General features: G+C 33.5%; 1 protein-coding gene and 1 long non-coding RNA gene across 2 annotated transcripts; one reads left to right on the top strand and one right to left on the bottom strand.

Moving 5' to 3' along the window:
- Window positions 1–2403: 2403 nt before the first annotated feature.
- Window positions 2404–8105, bottom strand: LOC134244671 (uncharacterized). The gene is made up of 3 exons (XR_009987269.1): window positions 7473–8105; window positions 6113–6285; window positions 2404–2699 (listed from the first exon to the last, which is right to left on the bottom strand). It is a non-coding gene; the product is annotated as an uncharacterized LOC134244671 (long non-coding RNA).
- Window positions 8106–11640: 3535 nt separating this feature from the next.
- LOC134244670 (ankyrin repeat, PH and SEC7 domain containing protein secG-like) lies at window positions 11641–18072 on the top strand. The gene is made up of 5 exons (XM_062726922.1): window positions 11641–11821; window positions 13118–13227; window positions 13610–13730; window positions 15559–15761; window positions 17694–18072. The coding sequence occupies exons 1-5, from the start codon at window positions 11644–11646 to the stop codon at window positions 17910–17912; spliced, it is 831 nt and encodes a 276-aa protein (XP_062582906.1). The 5' UTR covers window positions 11641–11643; the 3' UTR covers window positions 17913–18072.
- The last annotated feature ends 1961 nt before the right edge of the window (window positions 18073–20033 follow it).

The raw sequence follows: 20033 nt of genomic DNA, 5'->3' as shown, positions 1-20033 counted from the left end.
AAAATAAGCTTTTTTGGCTACTTCTGGTTTGACCAAAAGTGATGTGAATTGACAAAAAATTAAGTTTAATGCCTTCAGTGATATACAGTCAAGGGACATAATTATTCGCCACTTCCGCCTAAATCGCGTCACGTTTTCTCGCATGTTCGGTAAAGTAGGGCTGAGCGCTATTTTTAGACAAAAGATTTTCCCAATCTATTTTTATCTTTGTGTTGTAACACTAAAATTGATGACGTATACACAATATTTTAGTCGTCTGCTGTCAGTATATTAAATGTAAACACCGGTGTTTAGAAATGGGTCGAAAGGGTAAAGAACTCAGTGTAGAAGTCAGGGAACTTATCATAAACTCGTTCAAAGTTAACAAAAATGTGTCAAATTTATCAAGGACTTTAGGAATACCCAGATCTACGGTGAGAAGTGTTATAAAGAAATTTAATCAACATCTTGATGTAAAAAATCGTCCAGGAAGAGGCCGGAAGTCTTTATTCACAGAAAGAGACACTAACAAACTTTCTCGGGTTATAAAGGAGAACAGACGACAAACTTAAAAAGATATTACTGGCATAATTAATGACAATAGGGATCGTAAATTTTGTACAAAGACTGTGGAGAGAAAAATCAGACAGTTGGATTATGTAAGGAGAGTTTCAAAGAAGAAGGTACAAGTTCGTGAAGTAAACAAGAAAGAACGTATTAAGTGGTGTAAGGATAGAAAAAATTGGACAGTTCAGCAAGAATGGTGTAAATGGATATTTAGCAATGACAGTCAAATCGTTGTTGGGGACAACAAGAAGGTGTATGTGTGGAGAAAAGCGGACGAGAAATATAACCCGCAGCTCGTGTGCCCTGCTCCGCGGCGAAGGCTTAGTGTCATGATCTGGGGATGTGTATGTTATCAAAGTGTGGGCACATTAACTGATGTACAAGGTAATATAAATGCTCAAAAATACTTAGAAATTATTGAAGACAATATTTGGCCAGTTATTGCGAGGCATTTCCCAAACAGCGATTACGTTTTCATGGACGACAATGCTCCTGTTCATCGGGCAAAAATTGTTAAAGATTACATGGTAAATAACAATGTTAATACATCAAAATGGCCAGCACAATCACCAGATTTGAACATTATTGAGAATATTTGGTTACGTATGAAAAGAGCATTAGAATCTCGTATTCATGTCATACACTCGCAACAAGATCTGATGGCTGAAATTCGGACCGTGTGGGAAAACATTCCGATAAACTATATTCAAGACCTTTATAGCTCCATTCCAGGACGAGTAAGGGAAGTTATCAAAATGAAAGGAAATCTGACCAAATACTGAGGTAAGATTTTAATTCTATCGACCATAAACATTAAAGAAACTTCGTAAAGCGGACGTGCGTTTTTGGCGGCCATTTTGAAAGTGGCGAATAATTATGTCCCTTGACTGTATGTTACCCAAAACCTTGTCAAGAATGACAAAAATATGCACTTTCTGATGATTTTCGGTTTGACCGGAAAACGTCACCAGACGCATTTTGACGAATTCAATAGATTAAGCTTGACATTTTGAACAACTTTGCTTCTTTGACGTATTACAAATTCAAATTTTTTTTTCAGATATTAAGGAAAAAATTTTGGTCCCTCTAAGTCCTTAATTATAGGGGCAAGCCCTTTATAGTTGAAATCCTTTGAAAGATCGTGATATTCTTCACAACTTTTGTTCTTAATGTCTTTACAAAATATTAACATGTAAAAAGATATTGCAGAAAAGGTGTGAACATTTTCTAAATCCCTGATGGGATTTTTTACAAGCCATAGCGAGCGCCGACATGCTGCACTTCCGGAGAAAGAGAGAGGTATGTGTCACATCAGCACATGAAGCTGTATCATCACTGAAAATATTATGTTTCTGTCTAAAAGCAATTTTGAGAAAAATGCTGGTCAATGTGACCCTATGAAAATCACTAAATCACAGAAATCTACACTAAAGAATGCTCTGTGCCAAGTTTAACTTAACTTTGTCCAGTCGTTCTGAGAAGGAAATGAAATTCTGAAGAATTTAAGATAAAGATGATAATGGGTGGATTTTCAAAATTTTACTACAGCTTTAGCTCATATGAGCTAAACTGTAAACAGATTTTGTGCTTTGTTGACTTTGAAATGTGACTGGACATCTCTTTGATCTTGTGTTTGAAATAACATGTCCTTTGTTCTGAATCATGCACATTTGTTAATGCTTTAGTTGTTTATGCCAAGATAGCAATGTTCCTTCAATTATACTGTAAAAATACACATATTAGATCTTATATATTGCCACTGAAGACAGACCTCTATCATCTTTACCATTAGAATTGGTATGTCTTCCCTTGGAAGCGGAAGACCTCAATACAGATGTAAACATGCAAGATCTGACAAATATTTAAAAGAACATTTATTCCAAATTAAACATATTAGATTTTGCAACAAAATCTATTTATCTTGAAAAACTGAAAGCAATTGATATAATCATATTTTTGGATTTATGTCTGTTTCTCAAATCAAAATTTAAATATGATATATTTAAAATCATCTTCTTAAACTGAGACTTGATTCAGTTGATTGTTTCAATTTCATTCTGCTGTTTATTCTTTGTCATCTCCCAAAAGAGGCTCTTCTGGCACATCATGATCATGCTTGGCATCAAATTTCAGTACTCAGATGAAAGTCACACCTATCAAAAGAAATTGATTTTTTTTTTTAAGTACAACTTATCAGATAAGATAAACCATCAAACTTAGTTATAAGATATTGTTATGCCTTTAAAAAATTGTTACTATACAAATCTATACAGAAAACCAGAAACCATCAAACTTAGTTATAAGATATTGTTATACCTTTAAAAAATTGTTACTATACAAATCTATACAGAAAACCAGAAGTCTCTGTCGAGACTGTAGCTCTACTGGTATGCACTTATCAAAAACCATTGCACTATTTTATGTATCTTTGTGTAGTCTACTTGTGTGCCAACTTATTTTGAAATCAAACTAGAACTGTAGAAGGAGTAGCGTTTTTAAGGAATTTCACAGAAAATTCTATTTTTAGTAACCATGGTAACACCGTTCATTGAAATCAGAAACCGATGCACTATTCTATGTATCTTAGGGTAGTCTACTTGTGTGCCAAGTTATACTGAAATCAGACCAAAACTGTAGAAGGAGTAGCGTTTTTAAAGAATTTCACAGAAAATTCTATTTTTAGTAACCATGGCAACATCGTTCATCGAAATTAAAAACCGATGCACTATTCTATGTATCTTAGTGTAGTCTACTAGTGTGCCAAGTTATATTGAAATCAGACCAAAACTGTAGAAAAAGTAGCGTTTTTAAGGAATTTCACAGAAAATTCTATTTTTAGTAACCATGGCAACATCGTTCATCGAAATTAAAAACTGATGCACAATTCTATGTATCTTAGTGTAGTCTACTTGTGTGCCAAGTTATATTGAAATCAAACTAGAACTGTAGAAGAAGTAGCGTTTTTAAGGAATTTCACAGAAAATTCTATTTATAGTAACCATGGCAACACCGTTCATCGAAATTAAAAACCGATGCACTATTCTATGTATCTTAATGTAGCCTACTTGTGTGCCAAGTTATATTGAAATCAGACCAAAACTGTAGAAGAAGTAGCGTTTTAAAGGAATTTCACAGAAAATTCTATTTTTAGTAACCATGGCAACACCGTTCATCGAAATCAAAAACCGATTCACTATTCTATGTATCTTAGTGTAGTCTACTAGTGTGCCAAGTTATATTGAAATCAGACCAAAACTGTGGAAGGAGTAGCGTTTTAAAAGAAATTTCACAGAAAATTCTATTTTTAGTAACCATGGCAACACTGTTCATCGAAATCAAAAACCGATGCACTATTCTATGTCTTTTAGTGTTGTCTACTTGTGTGCCAAAGTATATTGAAATCAGACCAAAACTGTGGAAGGAGTAGCGTTTTAAAGGAATTTCACAGAAAATTCTATTTTTAGTAACCATGGCAACACCGTTCATTGAAATTAAAAACCCATGCACTATTCTATGTATCTTAGTGTAGTCTACTTGTGTGTCAAGTTATATTGAAATCAGACTAAAATTAGGAGGAGTAGCGTTTTGAAAAATTGTTTACAGACAGACGGACAGCTAGACAGACGGACGCATTACTATCGCATAAGCTCTTCTGGTCTCTGACCAGTAGAGCTAAAAAGTCTAAAATTTTTAATGTTTTGCTGAGCGGGCATAAAAAAATCGATGTTGGACCGCTCGGAGAGATGTTGGACCGCTTACGTCACAGAATGGGCGGAGCTTAATCCCATTTTCATTCTTTGGTTTTAAACAATGACAGATCTAATGTTATATTACGGAATATAGTACAAAATACATGTATGTCAAAAAATATAATAAAATGAAAGGTATTACAAACATTTTTTGACAGAGTTCTCGGGCAAAATGCGTTTTGTCGGACCCTCGAACCAAACCGTCTGCCTTCGGCCTTATGGCCTCGGGCAGACAGTTTGGTTCTTTGGTCCGACAAAACGCATGTTGCCCTCGAACTCAGTCAATAAATGTATACTGTCACGTTTCTGCATGTGTATTATTTGTTAAACTACTCTATAATCATTTATAAATTTAGGTTTACAGGCAGTCATTTGAGGATGTAATAAATAACATATTAGTTTTTCATGATTTCAAATAAAGGGTATGTACATAACTTGTTCATGTCAAAATTTATTAGGAATGGTAATGGTTAACAGTTGTTTACCGACTAATCAGTCAGAAAGATGGTATCTGGTTATGATTTTTTATGTGTCAGGATAAGGCCATTCATAAAGGTGTTACAGCACATTAGGAACAATGCACTAATGAACTGACAAAACAGCATCGCATAAGAAACAATAAGCTAGCGCAAAGTAACAATGCTGCTCTAGCTCATTTAAAACACCATGCTACGAAGTTTATGACAGCATGCTAATTGTTTAAGACACTTACATGCTAGCGTGAAGTAAAAATGTGCTGTCACGCTAATATGAGAATGGGCTAGTGTGCTTATGACAACACAGTGACAATGTACTTAGTGCGTGTGTAACAAAGTTTCAGCAGGCTGTTTACACTACGCCGTCAAGCTTACACATATAAATAGATTGTGTAAAGTTGTATTAGGCCATTCCAAGTTTTTTCTCTGTTTAGCGTCCACCCATCTTTCAAAAACCTACCAATCTATTCGCAAAAAAAAAACAACAACACAGAAGCCAAAACATAAAACACAGGATTAAAATGATTTTCAATGATTTGATCTAACTAAACTACTTTAATAGAAGAAATGTCTATTCTTAAGCAAAAACAAGGGAATAAATGCTTACAATGCACCAAATATAACTTACTGTACAGAATTATTTGGAGAAATTGACAAATTCAACAATTTTGCCAAAATTAATCAATTTCAGGACTCCTGATGTTGTGACTGCTTTTTCTAACATGGGGTGTCAAAAACCAAGGCTCACACGGACGCTAAACATAGAAAAAACTTGGAATGGCCTTAGCATGGCAGCATGTTGAGCATCAGCACAACTGCATGTTGTTCTAAGTTGCCTTAGCCTAACAGTGTTGAGAACACTGTGTTTGCACATTGTTCCTAACACACACTTTAACAAGTTGCCTTATCAGGACACCATTTAGTTTTCCATATATATTTTAAAAAGACTGGGAATAAAATTCAATTTTCGATAAGCTTCTTTTCATTATAAGTGTTTGCCTAAGCGTTTTTTACTATATAACCCAAATACATCATTGTCTGTTATGGTAGCCTAGTGGTAGGGCAATCGCTATGTATAATCATGAAGCTGGGCTTGATTTTAATTCACTGCATCAAACCTAAGACAAAAACATGTACGCAGTTATGTTCCCTAACCATGCACCCAACATTTGTAGTGAATTAGACCCTAAAAACCTCACAGTAGATGTTAGGATAATGACCCTGAGTTCCAAGTAAAGGTCCATATTGAAGCTATTCACCAGTATATATTAAATGAGTGAATGAGTGAGATTCTCATGATAACATTATCAATCAAAGTATCAATAAGAAGCTGATACTTACTGCTAAATGCTAGAGACAGGTTACTCCAAAGAGACTGTATAAACCGAGATTCTGTGTCACAGTAGGTGTGGGTGTTGACACGAAAAGGATCCCTTACTTCTCAAAGGCAATAAGTGCTGAGTACAAGTCTATATTTGCAGCTTACTATCCCAAGTGGTGGCATCATAAAATGACTGAAAAATTTTCAATAGACTAATTAACACACAAACCATTTCTGCAGCCTTATCACAAAAAAAAGCAAACTCTACTATTACATTTTTTTTTTTCAAATTTCTTTTGCAATTTAACTAAGAAACATACATATGACATAATAAAATATTGATTTAATTAACTGAGCAATATTATATTGTGTGCAATTTTTTTGTCAATAAATTATACTAATTTTTTTTCTGCAGTAACTTTGGACCCACAGTGCTTTGCTTCTTTGAGCTACATTCAAGCTTTAAAGTGGTATTGTAGGCCAAACTTACACTACGACGTCATGTGACTTTAGAGTCTAGTGCCCTGTTCAGACGGAGAGTTTAATTCGCAGTAAATTATTGCGAAGTAAACTAAATTAAATGCAAATCAAACTAATGCGAATCAAACTGTGTTCACATGACAGCTAATTATAGTGCAAAGTAACCAAATCGAATAAAAATTTTACTTTGACAGTCATGCAGGCTTCAGTTAGGCTTTTATGACATCATTTACAAATCATGTCACCTTAGGCATAAACAGATGTACTTGACATAATGTCACAGTGTCTGTTTTCACATTTTAGTGATTAACACTATATTTTCCTTAGTTTTTCACTCAAAAATAGCACAAGTACTTAAAGCTGACCACCAACATGTAGCATTTGACTTAATTTTGCCATTTCACATGCCTCAAATTTAATTGGAATTAGCTTACCTTAGTCATGTTAGTGTGTACACAAGGAGCTAATGCAAAGTAATTTAATGCGCAGTAAATTAATTCGAATTAAAATAATTTGAATTGAACTCAGTCCATGCGAACATGCATCGATGCACCAAATGTCTAGTGCGGTTTGACAAGCCTGATCTAAATTAAAAGTGAATAAGTATCTGCCCTTACCATGCTTATCATACCCTAACATCACACCCGTCAACATATTATTAGTTGAAAAACATTTTGTTTTGAACATGTTGAAAGCAAGTCTTGTTGAAATTACATGCTCACGCATATTTAAATAAAATTTAAAGCTGTGGGGATTTTAAAAGGCTAACTGAGAGCGTCTGAACTGTAAAACAGTTAATATATCGCTGTGTCTGTGTATTTCTAAAGATATCGACAGCTGATAAATGCTCTAAGCTGCCATAGTAATATAATGTAAATTTTAGGTAAACAAAAATCTTACCTTCGAATTCATTCCCATGGTCCACGCCTATCATAAATTAAAATGTAACCGTCAGCTCTTTAATCATTCGATACAATTATCACCGGGGAATCCGATACAGAGTCAAGAGTGTTCATCCTTGTTTATTACTGTGACAGTCGGAATTTCCTCGTAAACAATTCACACAAGAATATATAAATCGGATAATTTTGCTTAGAATAATGCTCCAGAGGATTGATAAAGTACTTTGAGCTGCAGATAAAATGTCCGTGCATGTTTACATACGGCTTGTATGGTGAGAAAATCCTCAACTTCACTTTGTAAACATGATCAACATCTTGAACATGTGTCCGATTTGCCGATTTCGATGGGACACACTGAAACCCGGATGTACTAAAGACCTGAAATTACCCGATGTTTTTATTTTAAATTAAATGATAATATTGAGTACTTAAAATGTCTTATTTTAAAGACCTTTGACTATGATGCATTATGTTATACAAGAATTCATTTGTTTGGAATATTACTGACAATTTTTAATCAGGTCAAATCAGGATTTTAGCATATCAAGTCTTTAGTACCTTCCCGTTTCCCACAATGCCGCGCGTTGTTTACACCTATACAAATGCAGAAAAAAAACCCATTTTGATTTCACCTTTTGTTATGTACTATACATCACATTTTAAATTACTTGCATAAAAAGAAAACAGAGAAACACCGAATCAGCACTATATCTTACTGATGCATCAACTAAAACCAGTGACCTATGTTAGTATATAGGTCCCTGCTAAAACTGTGCGTTAGTGGCACAGTAAAGGCTTGGCTGGCTACAGTAGCTAGACAACTTGTCCATGTAAGGTTTCCCACATATTTGTTTTATAAAAAACAAATATAGCTTGGAGTTTGTTTATCTTTATACCAAATGACAGGGTTTTTCATCAATTCGAAATGATTTCAGATAAAATTTTTCATAGTATAACTGTTACCATTAAAAAATTAATATTTTTAGCTCTCAGAAAAAAAAACGTTTATGATCTATTTACCCCTGGCCTAATTATAGGGGCCAGCCCCTTTTCCTTAATCTTATATGAAAGCTCTCATAATTACGCACAACTTTTGTTGTATATTTCTTGCCAAACTATTCTCGGTGCAAAAGTAATTACGCGTTTTGACCGGAAGTGACGTCATTTGACGACTTTTGACAATTCCGGCATTATTTCCGGCTGACATCACAGTCAGCAAGTCAGAAAAAAATTGAAAAACTCAAATTCAATCGTTTTATTTGATTTATTTTGACTCAAAGGAAAAACTTTGAATTTTCGACTACATCCGGTTTTTACCGGAAGTACTTCTGATGGATGCTTTTTGTTGAGGATTGTGAATAAAAATATATGTTCTATTTACCTTTAATCAATCCCGTTAAATTTTTCAAAAAATCTTAAAATTAAACATCCCTTCCTGTGTCGACCGGAAGTGACGGATGCAAAATTAAAAGACGTCATGCATAACTGAATAAGATGTTTTATAATCCCTGAAAATATCATGATTCAATCTTGAGTGGTTTACAAGAAGATGCTTGGACAAAATGACAACTTAAAAAAAGAAAATCGGACAAAAAATGCGACCGGAAGTGATTTTCAAAAAAATGAAAAAAAGGTCTGGAGATATTACAACAATGCATCATTCCTGAAAAAATCTTTGAAATCGGTTCAGTAGTTTCGGAGAAATCACGTGTACTATGAAAAGGGAAAAATAATAATAATAGGAAACATAAGAAAAACAGTAAGGTCTTCCGAAGGAAGTCGGAAGACCTTAATAAGAAACAGAGTAAAAACAATATGTTCCCCAACTTCGTTTGGGGAACATAAATAGGAGCAGAGCAATCACGGACCTCCGAAACATCAGAGGTGAAATCAGGTGCCATGAAGGGCGACTTCGATTCGTACCCGAGTACGTACTCGAGTTACTTGAGTTTCAATCGAACGACCATAGTTACTACTCAAATTACGTCATATGAGCTTATGAACTCTACCCAAGCTAACCCAGCCATACAGTAGGATTACTAGAGTTTCGATATGGCGGCGTCAAAAGAAATACCCGAACTGTAGGAATTATTTTTTTCAAAATATGATGTTTAGCATCGCTAATCCTTAAAAGCAAACTTCGAAACGCACTTTCTACATGAAAGCTTTACAATGTATATGAATATATGTTTATTTGATTAGATTTTTCAGGCTTACTGCCCGATAACAGCAGACATAAATTCAAATTCGAACCAAAAAAATCAGAGCTGGAAAAAAAATTTCAACTGCAGCAAAAGCTATAGAAAAAAAAAATAACACAACAGATGATGTCAAAATGGACCTATTTGACTGCCTTTTAAATCTCACAGAGGAAAAAAAAAGTAATTAGAAAATAGTATAAATAAAAACGAACAAGTGCTTGTTGTTTATAAATTAACAGATTTACTTTTTTCTTTACGAAATATAAAAAAAAATCAAAAGTTTACATTGTAGCTGCAAAAAGTTAAAATTCTCATTCATTTTTTTTTCCAAAGTACATTTTTTAAATGGGTACATGGAGTATGCATTATTTGCAGTTCATTAATGAAATGTTAAAAAAATAATAAGATGAAAATAAATCTACTTCAAATGAAACAAAATATTCAAGTTATGTTTCTTTTCAAATACAGTGTACTTAAAAGTTTTTAAGCATGTGCATTAAATAATTATTAAAATATTCAAAATCTAAACTTTACTCTCAGTTTATGGTCTTAGAGCCTGAATTCCTAAGAATAAAAAAATGCGCAAAATTGTCACTTTATTGATAAAATTATCGCACAGAGCAAACATGAACGCCATTATTTTCGCTACCCTTCAAACTCACATGAGTTCGCTTGAAAACCACATGTTTGTGTAAACATCCGGTCATGTGATGTCAACCAAGAGTTAATACTCGGGTACGAATCGAAGTCGCCCGAAGAGGTCAACATCCCCTGCTGACCGGTCACAACCGCCTTGTGATCCTTTTCATGATCGGGAAATAACAGGAAAATCTGTCGTCAATTCAGTGTACAAATAATGGATGAAAACTTCAGATATGTATCACAGAATGAAGTACATTATACCATTTATGCATTTTGATTTAATTCCTATAAAACACTTCATCTCATAAAATGTATTTATGTAGCATAAATATAATATTAACACGTGCAGAGAAGTACGTAAAAGTACATCGTTACAGCAACAAATCTGTAAATGACTTCATCACTTAATCTCTAACGATTACAAATAATTTGTGATAAAATCGAAAGTTTCAGCGTTTATCAGTAGGCCTACTGTAAAACAAAAATATATTGGAAAGGTTTTAACTCAAAAAAACTTTACGAAAAGTTAAAAATAAAAAATACTTTATTCATCCATTGCCCAAGATAATTTTAAACGAGACATCGTAAAAAGCTGCATTTTTTTCTTTAATGAAAATGGACCTGCAAATTTCCTTTTTTTCATTGGTCAGAACTACAGACTGCTTATTCATTTAAAGTAGATAATATTGACAAATGGGTATTTTTACTTTTTTTTTAATTTATTCAAGGTTAAGACTGAGTTCAGTTTTAATTTAGAACTCTAGATATTTTCAGACTTTAATTAGAGTAAGTTGTTTTAACTTTATTTATATGTTTAATATTTATAGATGAACATATTTATTTTAAATCAAGTTTATTACTGAAAGTTATTTCAAAACTTTCAATGACATCTTAAAGAAAAACACTTTTAATTAAAATCAATATAAAATCATCACTATCGCATGTCATTCCTACATAAAAGAAAATTCATAAATCGGCACTTAGTTGGTCATTTTCACATTGAGTTACCTGTCCTTAAAACACAGCACCGTATAAGTCAATTAAAAAAAAAAAAAAACTTCTTAAAGATTTAATTAAACGTATGCATTCATTCATTCATCTTTAATTTCCTCTATAATAGATTTTAGGTAGAACAAATTAGAGCATTAGATTATGTACATATCATATTGCATTGATACAAACAAAGGAAGGTAAAGTGTCAAAAATAATGTCAACTATGTGGCTCACCATTGTCCATGCAACAAAGGTGTTCCCCGGTATACTCCTAACACTTTCTGTACTTTGATTTTTTTTTTAGTTGCATGGAAAGAGAGGTAACTCTTATACATGTTACATAGTTACAGCGACGCTATCCAGTTATTTAGAATGGCTAACGATGAGCAACAGCTACATTTGGCAGTAAGAAACAGAGACAAAGAGAAAATAGAGAGACTTATCACCAGCGGCGTGGATATAAACTGTATGTTCTACGGGTGGACACCGCTACAACTCGCTATACAAAAAGGTAAACACGGTTCAAATTATCTCTGTTTCATGTTCATGCCCACAGGAGCTTGTTTCATACATATATAGGGTAGAAAACTAGCATACTGTTTTAAACAAGCGTCTGTGTTCATGACTCTGACTTACCTTCAGTTTTGTATTGATATGAAGCAGAATTTGTCCAAAATCGTTTGCGTGAAAAGAATAAAACACTTGCTGTGGTCTTCAACTCCACATTTAACGTTACGTTAACGTTAGATATCGACGACGTATTGGCAATTAAAAATGGTAATTTCCCTTCTTATTTCGATAGGAGCTTGAGATAAAAGATACCACAGACTCTGGCACCACAGACACCTGACCTTACTTATTTTTTTTTTGGTAATAAAAAATATACCCCATACCTAACTTTATCATTACATGCAGGTACGGGGTATATTTTTTATTAGTCCACAAGAAAAATGAGGTGCCTGTTTCTAACACACCTGTTTCATATTTGGATATTTTTAACGTCTTGAAAAAGACCTTGTATGGTAATCTAACAATGAAGCTCTATGATACACATGATGACTAACTTTAAAATTTCCATCGTCAACACCTTACTAATGCAGCCTTCATCACCTGCATACGGAGTTTATATATCTTAGTTGATTCGATACGCAAGAGCATGCTAAGAGCATCGGAAGCAAATTGAAGGGGGGGGGGGCTAATTGAAAGTGGGGGGCTAAACCAACAAAAAAAGGCAAGACCCAATTTTTAATGCCTATAATTTTGTCTATCTTTGCAAAAAAGTGGGGGGGGGGCTAAATCCCCCTAGCCCCCCCCCCCCTCCCCGGTTCTGACGCCTATGAGTAGAATGTCAGAATATCAGCAGTCTCGTTTAAAATCATCGTTTCGTAAGTTCTATGGTCGATACAATGACCTTGACAGCAAGTACAATTTATCATCGAGTCAAATGCTGACTGACGCTTTTCATAATTATTGTAATTCCATTATTTATACACTGAATTGACGACGGATTATCCGTTATTTCCCGATCATGACAAGTAGCACACGGCGGGTGTGACCGGTCGACAGGGGATGCTCACTCCTCCATGGCACCTGATCCCACCTCTGATGTTTTGGAGGTCCCTGTTTGCTCTGCTCCTATTCTGTATTGTTTTATGGACTTTTGATCTTGTATACTGTTCGTTACCTCCATATGCTTTATCACGCCCATGACTTTTATCATAATTGCTTGTTTGTAAAGTTTTTTTCACTCTATAGAAGTTATAATCTCACACTTAGTTTTGACATAGCTTGGTTCTCTGTTACACAGGGTATGAAGACGAAGCTTTACTTCTGATAGACAGAGGATGTGATGTTCACCTCCACGACAAAAACAGCGCCTCGCCATTTGAGGACTGTCTACGCAAGAATCTCATTAAAGTAACTTAATAATGACTAGCATTATTAATTTCTGACTTACTGTCATTGAGCAAAATAAAATTTAAAAAATTCTTATTAGATATTTTAAACATGAACCCACTAAGACCAATTAGAAACATATAGTAAAATTATTGACATTTTTTCTTTTGCAATCTTATTTTAAACGAGTTTTCCCTCGAAGTTTTGAATGTTAAAAAAATATTTACAATTAATCTCTGAAACTGAATTTTTTTTTTAGAATGTGAGGAAAATGATTTGAAAATTATACCCATGCACCAAAATTTTCAATATATCAAATAAAGAGGCAAGGTGAAAGTTGAAAATGGAAAATGTTACTCCAAACATTTTTTTTCATTACTGACTTTAACAATACGTTTCACAGGTTCTTACAAAAATTTTAAACAAAGGGGAAGATGCGAACACTGTCCTGTCCAATGGAGAGCCGCCTCTCTGTGAAGCTGTAAAAAACGACAACAAAAACGTAGTTTCTACATTAATCAAAGGTAGGATTAACTGAAATATATATTGATAAACAAAACAGAAAAACAGTTTATTTCTTTGAGCTTAAATCTCATCATTAATTGCAAGTGGCACACTGTCGAATTTTGAAATTGAAAAACGCAAGAGCTTTCATCTCATTGTAAACGATAGGATATTATTTTAACTTGTCTTAAGAATTGTGCATAAATCTGCTGATTAATCGAATGAATTCAATTTTTAAAATATTGTTTTTGTAAGGGTGACTCCCAAAAACCATTAACTATGGTGCCTCACAAACAATGACGATTTCCCAGTAGATCTACACTGACTTACAGTCTGCAGCTGTTATCATATATACTAGTATATATATACAATAAAGACACAATGCCAGGATTTTTAAAATTTTGACAAAAAGGGCAATTAATCAAGCCTAGCTCCCAAATGAAAAAGAAATCTAACAAAATACTTGCAAAATATCTTCAAAACACTAACAAATCATTCTTTTATATTTTCTTAGTATGTTTTGAAAGTGTTGCATTTAATGAAACATCAATGCAAGACTTTACAGGATGGAGTGGCATGGTATTTTGTTAATGTTTCATTACATTGTTGGTGTTTTATTAATGTTTCTTTACACTCTGCAGAATGAAATTGCATTTTGAAAGTGTTTCATTATACTTGTCTGCATCAAAGTAATATTTTGTTAGCATTTCATTTGATTAACAGACATGGTTTAGGGTTGAATTATCTAGGTGCAGTAAAATCTTCCAAGAACAACTTATCTATTTTCATCCTGTGTTACTAGTTTTGCGCCAATTTTCAAACCACCGGCACTTAAGGTCAGAGAGAAACATAGAGATTGATGAAGGGACATGTAAAGTATATACATGTATATTGATCCCTGATTGGAAAAAGCATAATTAGGATGTATCTGGATATAACAGAGGTATTTATTTATTGCATGAGATAAAGTTCTTTTATGATGGCCGGACTACAGTAACCTTCAATCTGTGAATGTGGATGTGTACATATATGACCTGTTTTTGGGGGGTTTTGTTCATGTTAAGATTGACCTTTAATCATATACTACCCAGCTTATATCAGTTTTAAGCACTGGATTAAATGATGAATTATAATTATACTTTAAAATTCTGTGAAAATGTATGTGATTGGGGAAGTGGTCAATATGGCTTAAGAATTATATCTCTCAAGTTTTTAAATGTTGGCCCGGAATTGTGTGCTATTTTCTATTGAAGAATAATGTCAATCCTGGAATTCAAAATACTGTGAAACAAGGTGTTTATAATTATAATTTTAAAAATTCAAATTTAGTGGTTTATTGATGATTTGTTGCTTATGATTTGTTAGTAGTTTGTTAGAGTGTTTTGTAAGTATTTTGTTAAAGCGTTTTGTAAGTAGCTTGTTAGAGTGTTTCCTAAGTATTTTGTTAAAGTGTTTTGTTAGTGGTTTGTTAGAGTGTTTCGTATGTAGTTTGTTAAAGTGTTTTGTTAGTAGTTTGTAAAAGTGTTTTGTTAGTAGTTTGTTATAGTGTTTTGTTAGCTCATTTGCATGTGATTTGCTATACTATCGGAATACTTTCAAAACATATGTTTTGTAAGTAGTTTGTTATAGTATTTTGTTTCCCTCTTTTTTTCATTTGGGAGGCCATGGCTTTGCGGATTATAAATCGCAAACTGATCCAAACTACATGTATAGGTTATACTCGAAAAAGGCTAAGAAATAAAAAATTCATTCCTTAAATATTTTCATTAATTTTAATGCTTAAAAATTTATAGTTTAGCGAATAATATTTTAAATACAAAATAATATTTTGTCTTTACCATACAACAGTGGGTAAATGTAATGTAAACATACAAGGATGCAATGGAGAAAGTCCTTTGTTTACTGCCGCCAAGTGTGGATACAGCGACATCTGTCATCTTCTACTTGACGCAGGCGCAGACTCGGACTTCGTGCTCCCGTCCAATCAACACACTCCTCTTATTACAGCAGCCAGCAATGACAACGATGACATCATCAAAGTACTGCTAAAGGTTAGTTTTGGATGCCTGATTTTGATCTTTAAAAATCAAAATAAAAGCTGGTTCATGATACTTAATCAGAAATATTAAGGTGCTGTTATAAATTTGAAGGAGCCATGGCCCCGTAATACAAAAGATTAAATTTTAACAACGAGGGCCAAAAATGAAATTTTGCAAAACTTTCGAATAATGATTTTTATTTTGTTAATAACGAATCAGTAACTTCAGCTTGGCTGTTATTTAATTTAATAAGATTGCGAGGGTCGCTAGATTGCGCCATAGAAACCACTCAAATCTGCTGTCTCTTTGTTAATTTGAATAAGGATAAACAAGGACTAAAGGTGGGAATTAAAGTATTGCAATGAAGGGGAGACAGGACACATGCCACATGACTATAAAAAGACATATTACGTCATAATCGGTGATGATATATACATGTTAAACGTTGTTAAAATCAACAGTCCTTGTGTAATTTTATTCTAAATTCTAAAATTGTTTTATAAACATTTAATTTTAGAAATTATTATTAATAAAATTTTTAAAGGTCTTGCCATCATTTAGATATTGTGAAGTTGTCCAATACCCACATTTGTTTCTCTTTACCCTGCAGTCTGACGTCAGTGACGTCATAGACGTAGTGTTTGAATTCTCAGTGCAGCGAGATCAAGTACACACACCCATCATGATCAATTTTATTTCATAATAAACAGGTCACAGTCAATGTATCGTAATAAATTTCTGAAGCAGATTTTTTTTAAATTAATATTTTTTCGTGTTTAGTAGCAGAGATTCTCTCTATTTAGATAATTTTGAATGTTTATGTTTTCGTGTGACGTCACAATTGATTTCCCGCACTCGGAAAATACGAACGTGAAGCGTTTTTATCATGCTTACGTCTAATTCAACGATTCCTGTGCGATATTGAGGTAAGCATCACCCTGTGATATTTATGCAGTAAATAATTACGATGAAGGACTGACATTCCATCGTAAATTTAGAAATATTTATTGACAGAATTTTTTTCCAAATGAGGTTTTTTGTCGTTGAAGCTGCCTTGAAAAATGCAGAAATTATCCCACCCAAATACTATATAAAATTAAAACAATTGCTTTCAGATAATCTAACACTATGAATATTCTGAAATTTTTGATTATATTGTGTTATCTATCATATTTATCGTCTGTGCGTAAAATTCGCATTATGGACTCCGTTATGGGCCCGTAAACATGAAGTATCTAAACTCCATACAAACTTTTAACAGGGCGGTATTTGTGGGGCGATATCTTTTAAATAAGTCAAGAAATCCCATGACAGGACCATTCTAAAATGTTAAGTACATATTAAATTAGTAATATAAAAAATACGAAAAAAGTTCACTGACAGGATTTTTTTCAGCGAAAGGTCCTATTGCTCCTTAAGCATGAGTATTCAAACACTAAATATATTGACAATGATGCATATGATGAAGTCTTCAAGAAGACCTAGTCAACACCCTCCCTCCAACCCCCCCACAAGAATTTAAATTTAAAGTTCTGAACCAAATGTACATTTTCAACAGTCTCATTTAGTTGATGACTATGAAATTTTATTCAAACAAAATGTGTCTAGTCCCAAAACATGTCTTATGCGCAGTCTGAATGGTTGCCACTCATGTTACAACTTGAGGCGCTAAAGGGAAAACGGGCTCCAAAGTGGCTAGATCAGTCGCCAATTCATACAATGGTATCATCAGAAAAATCATTTATTTCAGTTAAATTTTTTTCACAGTGAAGCATGGTTTAGTAAAACCGTGTTAGTGGAAATACAAATGTTAATGTAACTTGGTATTTTGTTTGTCTTTTTTATGTAAGTAAATACATAGAATCATGAATAAATATTAAAATATCTGTAGTCTGATTTAGATTTTTTTTAATTAATGACAAAGTGTGTGTCTATTTTTCCTAGCATGGTTGTAACGTTAATCACTGTGACGTCATGGGGAAGTCAGCACTATGGCACGCCTACAGCAACAGTAACACAGACAGCATGAAACTTCTACTGAGGGCGGGCGCTGATAAAAATCTCCCCAACTCTGACGGACAGACCATATTAGACGACGCCAAGGACGCAGACGACGATGACGTCATAGAACTGTTGTCAAAATTCAGCCAATCATGGACCTGATGTGTTACAATGCTTTAATAATCCAGCCAATTTGAAATGTGTTCATGCTTTTCTTTTTTAATTATAGTATCGTATACAATACAAGCCTATTTAATTGTTCAATATAAAGTACTTTTGTAATTTGAAAAATAAATATTTTTATGCGCTCATTCAATTGTTTGTGGAGTAAAGGCCTAGATTAAAAGTAGATTGAAAAGCTTAACTTGCTATCTATACATTAATGCAGAATGCCAAGAGACCTTTCTTCAAAGATATTTTAATGAGAAATCTCACGCATACACATGTACATGTAACAGAAACACTTGTATTTTAAGTACTGGTCCATGTAAAAATTAAACTAAGAATTTGACGATTTTCCACTGACAGAATTCATCTTACACGATGATCCCTGTATGTATGAATGAAAGTTATAATACGGTATACCTAGATCAATCAACAATAGATTTTTTTATTTATATCTGGACTCGACCTGTATCGAATTTGTAATGAAAATATTTGGATATTACGAGCAGCATTTGAGCTCAAAGTCCATTCAGCATTACAAAATAGGAGTGAGCAAACACGGACCTAGGAGTGTGCACTCCCTGCTGACCTGTCACATCCGCCGTGTGCGCAATGTTATGTTTGGGGAAAAACTCTGAAAAATCCTTTGACAACTCGTTTGTCAATAATGGCCTAAGAATCAGTATAAAAAGTCAGTCAGCATTAGATTTGCTGACAAGGTCATTCAATCAACCATAGAACTTTAAAAAATCTAATATAGACTCAAATTTGCAATTATCAGTTTTTTATTTGAGGTTACAATAATATTCAATCCATCAATCGATTTCAAAATCATGTAGTCAGCTGTTTTAATTTACGCTTGAAATCAGAATCTTGTAAAATAGCTTTAGAAGTAATGTTTGGTTAATTTTCAGCCGTACTTCATCAACTCTTGTAATCATTTTTTTCTATCAGGATATTTCTTAATTAAGACAAGGGTTATTTTCATTTAATACTAAATACTGCCCACAAACTTCATCTTTTTTTAGAGGAAATCTTATCAAAGGAAAAAGCGATTAATTTTAAGTAGGTGGCAATTTGATGATTAGATGATGAACCAAAAGTCTCAGCTTCCGCGTCTGTGTGGATCTGTGTAATTAAGTATATATCAAGCAAAAAATTGCCCCGGGAGAATCTTAAGTCTTGAAAGGATCATATCTGATGTCAATGACTTTGCTATAAGATTGTATTTCTAGAGGACACTTTAGCCTAAAGAACGCCTTCTTAACTTTTACAGTCCACCAGAATACCTGCTCAAAATGTCTATAGTACTATTCAAGGTTTCAATGATAATGAAGTAAAGAAGCATTTGAACATCTTGAAAGAAATGATTTATTTATTTTGTTAAAACACATTCTAATTGCACACACAAGTAGTCTGAAGATGACATCAAGAAGCTGCTTGAGTTTTAGATTGTGAATATCTATGTGGTTTTTGGAGACCAAGTCCTGCAACAATCTACTGAAATTCCCATGGGTACCATTTGCGTTCCGTTATTATCAGACCTATTTTTGTGATCATACGAAGCAAACTTTACGCAAACTCTTATGCGTGAAAAGAAAAAACACTTGATATGGCCTTCAACTCGACATTTAGATATATCGACGACGTATTGTCAATTAACACTATTAATTTCCATTCCTATGTGGATACGATATATCCTGGAAAGCTTGAGATAAAAGTTACCAAAGAGTCTGACACATCTGTTTCATACTTGGATATTTCACATGAAAGAGACGTTAATGGTAATCTAACAACCAAACTCTATGATAAACGTGATGAATTTAACTTTTCTATCGTCAACTTCCCTTACTTATGCAGCAATATATCTTCATCACCTGCATACGGAGTTATATATCTAAGTTGATTCGATACGCAAGAGCATGCTCTAAGTATCAACAATTTCTAAAACGAGGTAAATTATTGACAAACAAGTTGATGAAACAAGAATATCAGCAGTCTCGTTTAAAGTCATCATTTCGTAAGTTTTATGGTCGATACAATGACTTTGTCAGCAAATACAATTTCTCATTAAGTCAAATGCCGACGCTTTTCATGCTAATTTTTAGTCCATTATTT

The sequence above is a fragment of the Saccostrea cucullata genome, unplaced genomic scaffold, assembly GCF_032062105.1.
Source record: "Saccostrea cucullata isolate Sc308-1 unplaced genomic scaffold, CSIRO_AGI_Scuc_v1 ctg219, whole genome shotgun sequence".
Classification (NCBI taxonomy): Eukaryota; Metazoa; Mollusca; class Bivalvia; order Ostreida; family Ostreidae; genus Saccostrea; species Saccostrea cuccullata.
This window is presented reverse-complemented; position numbering and strand designations above follow the sequence as displayed.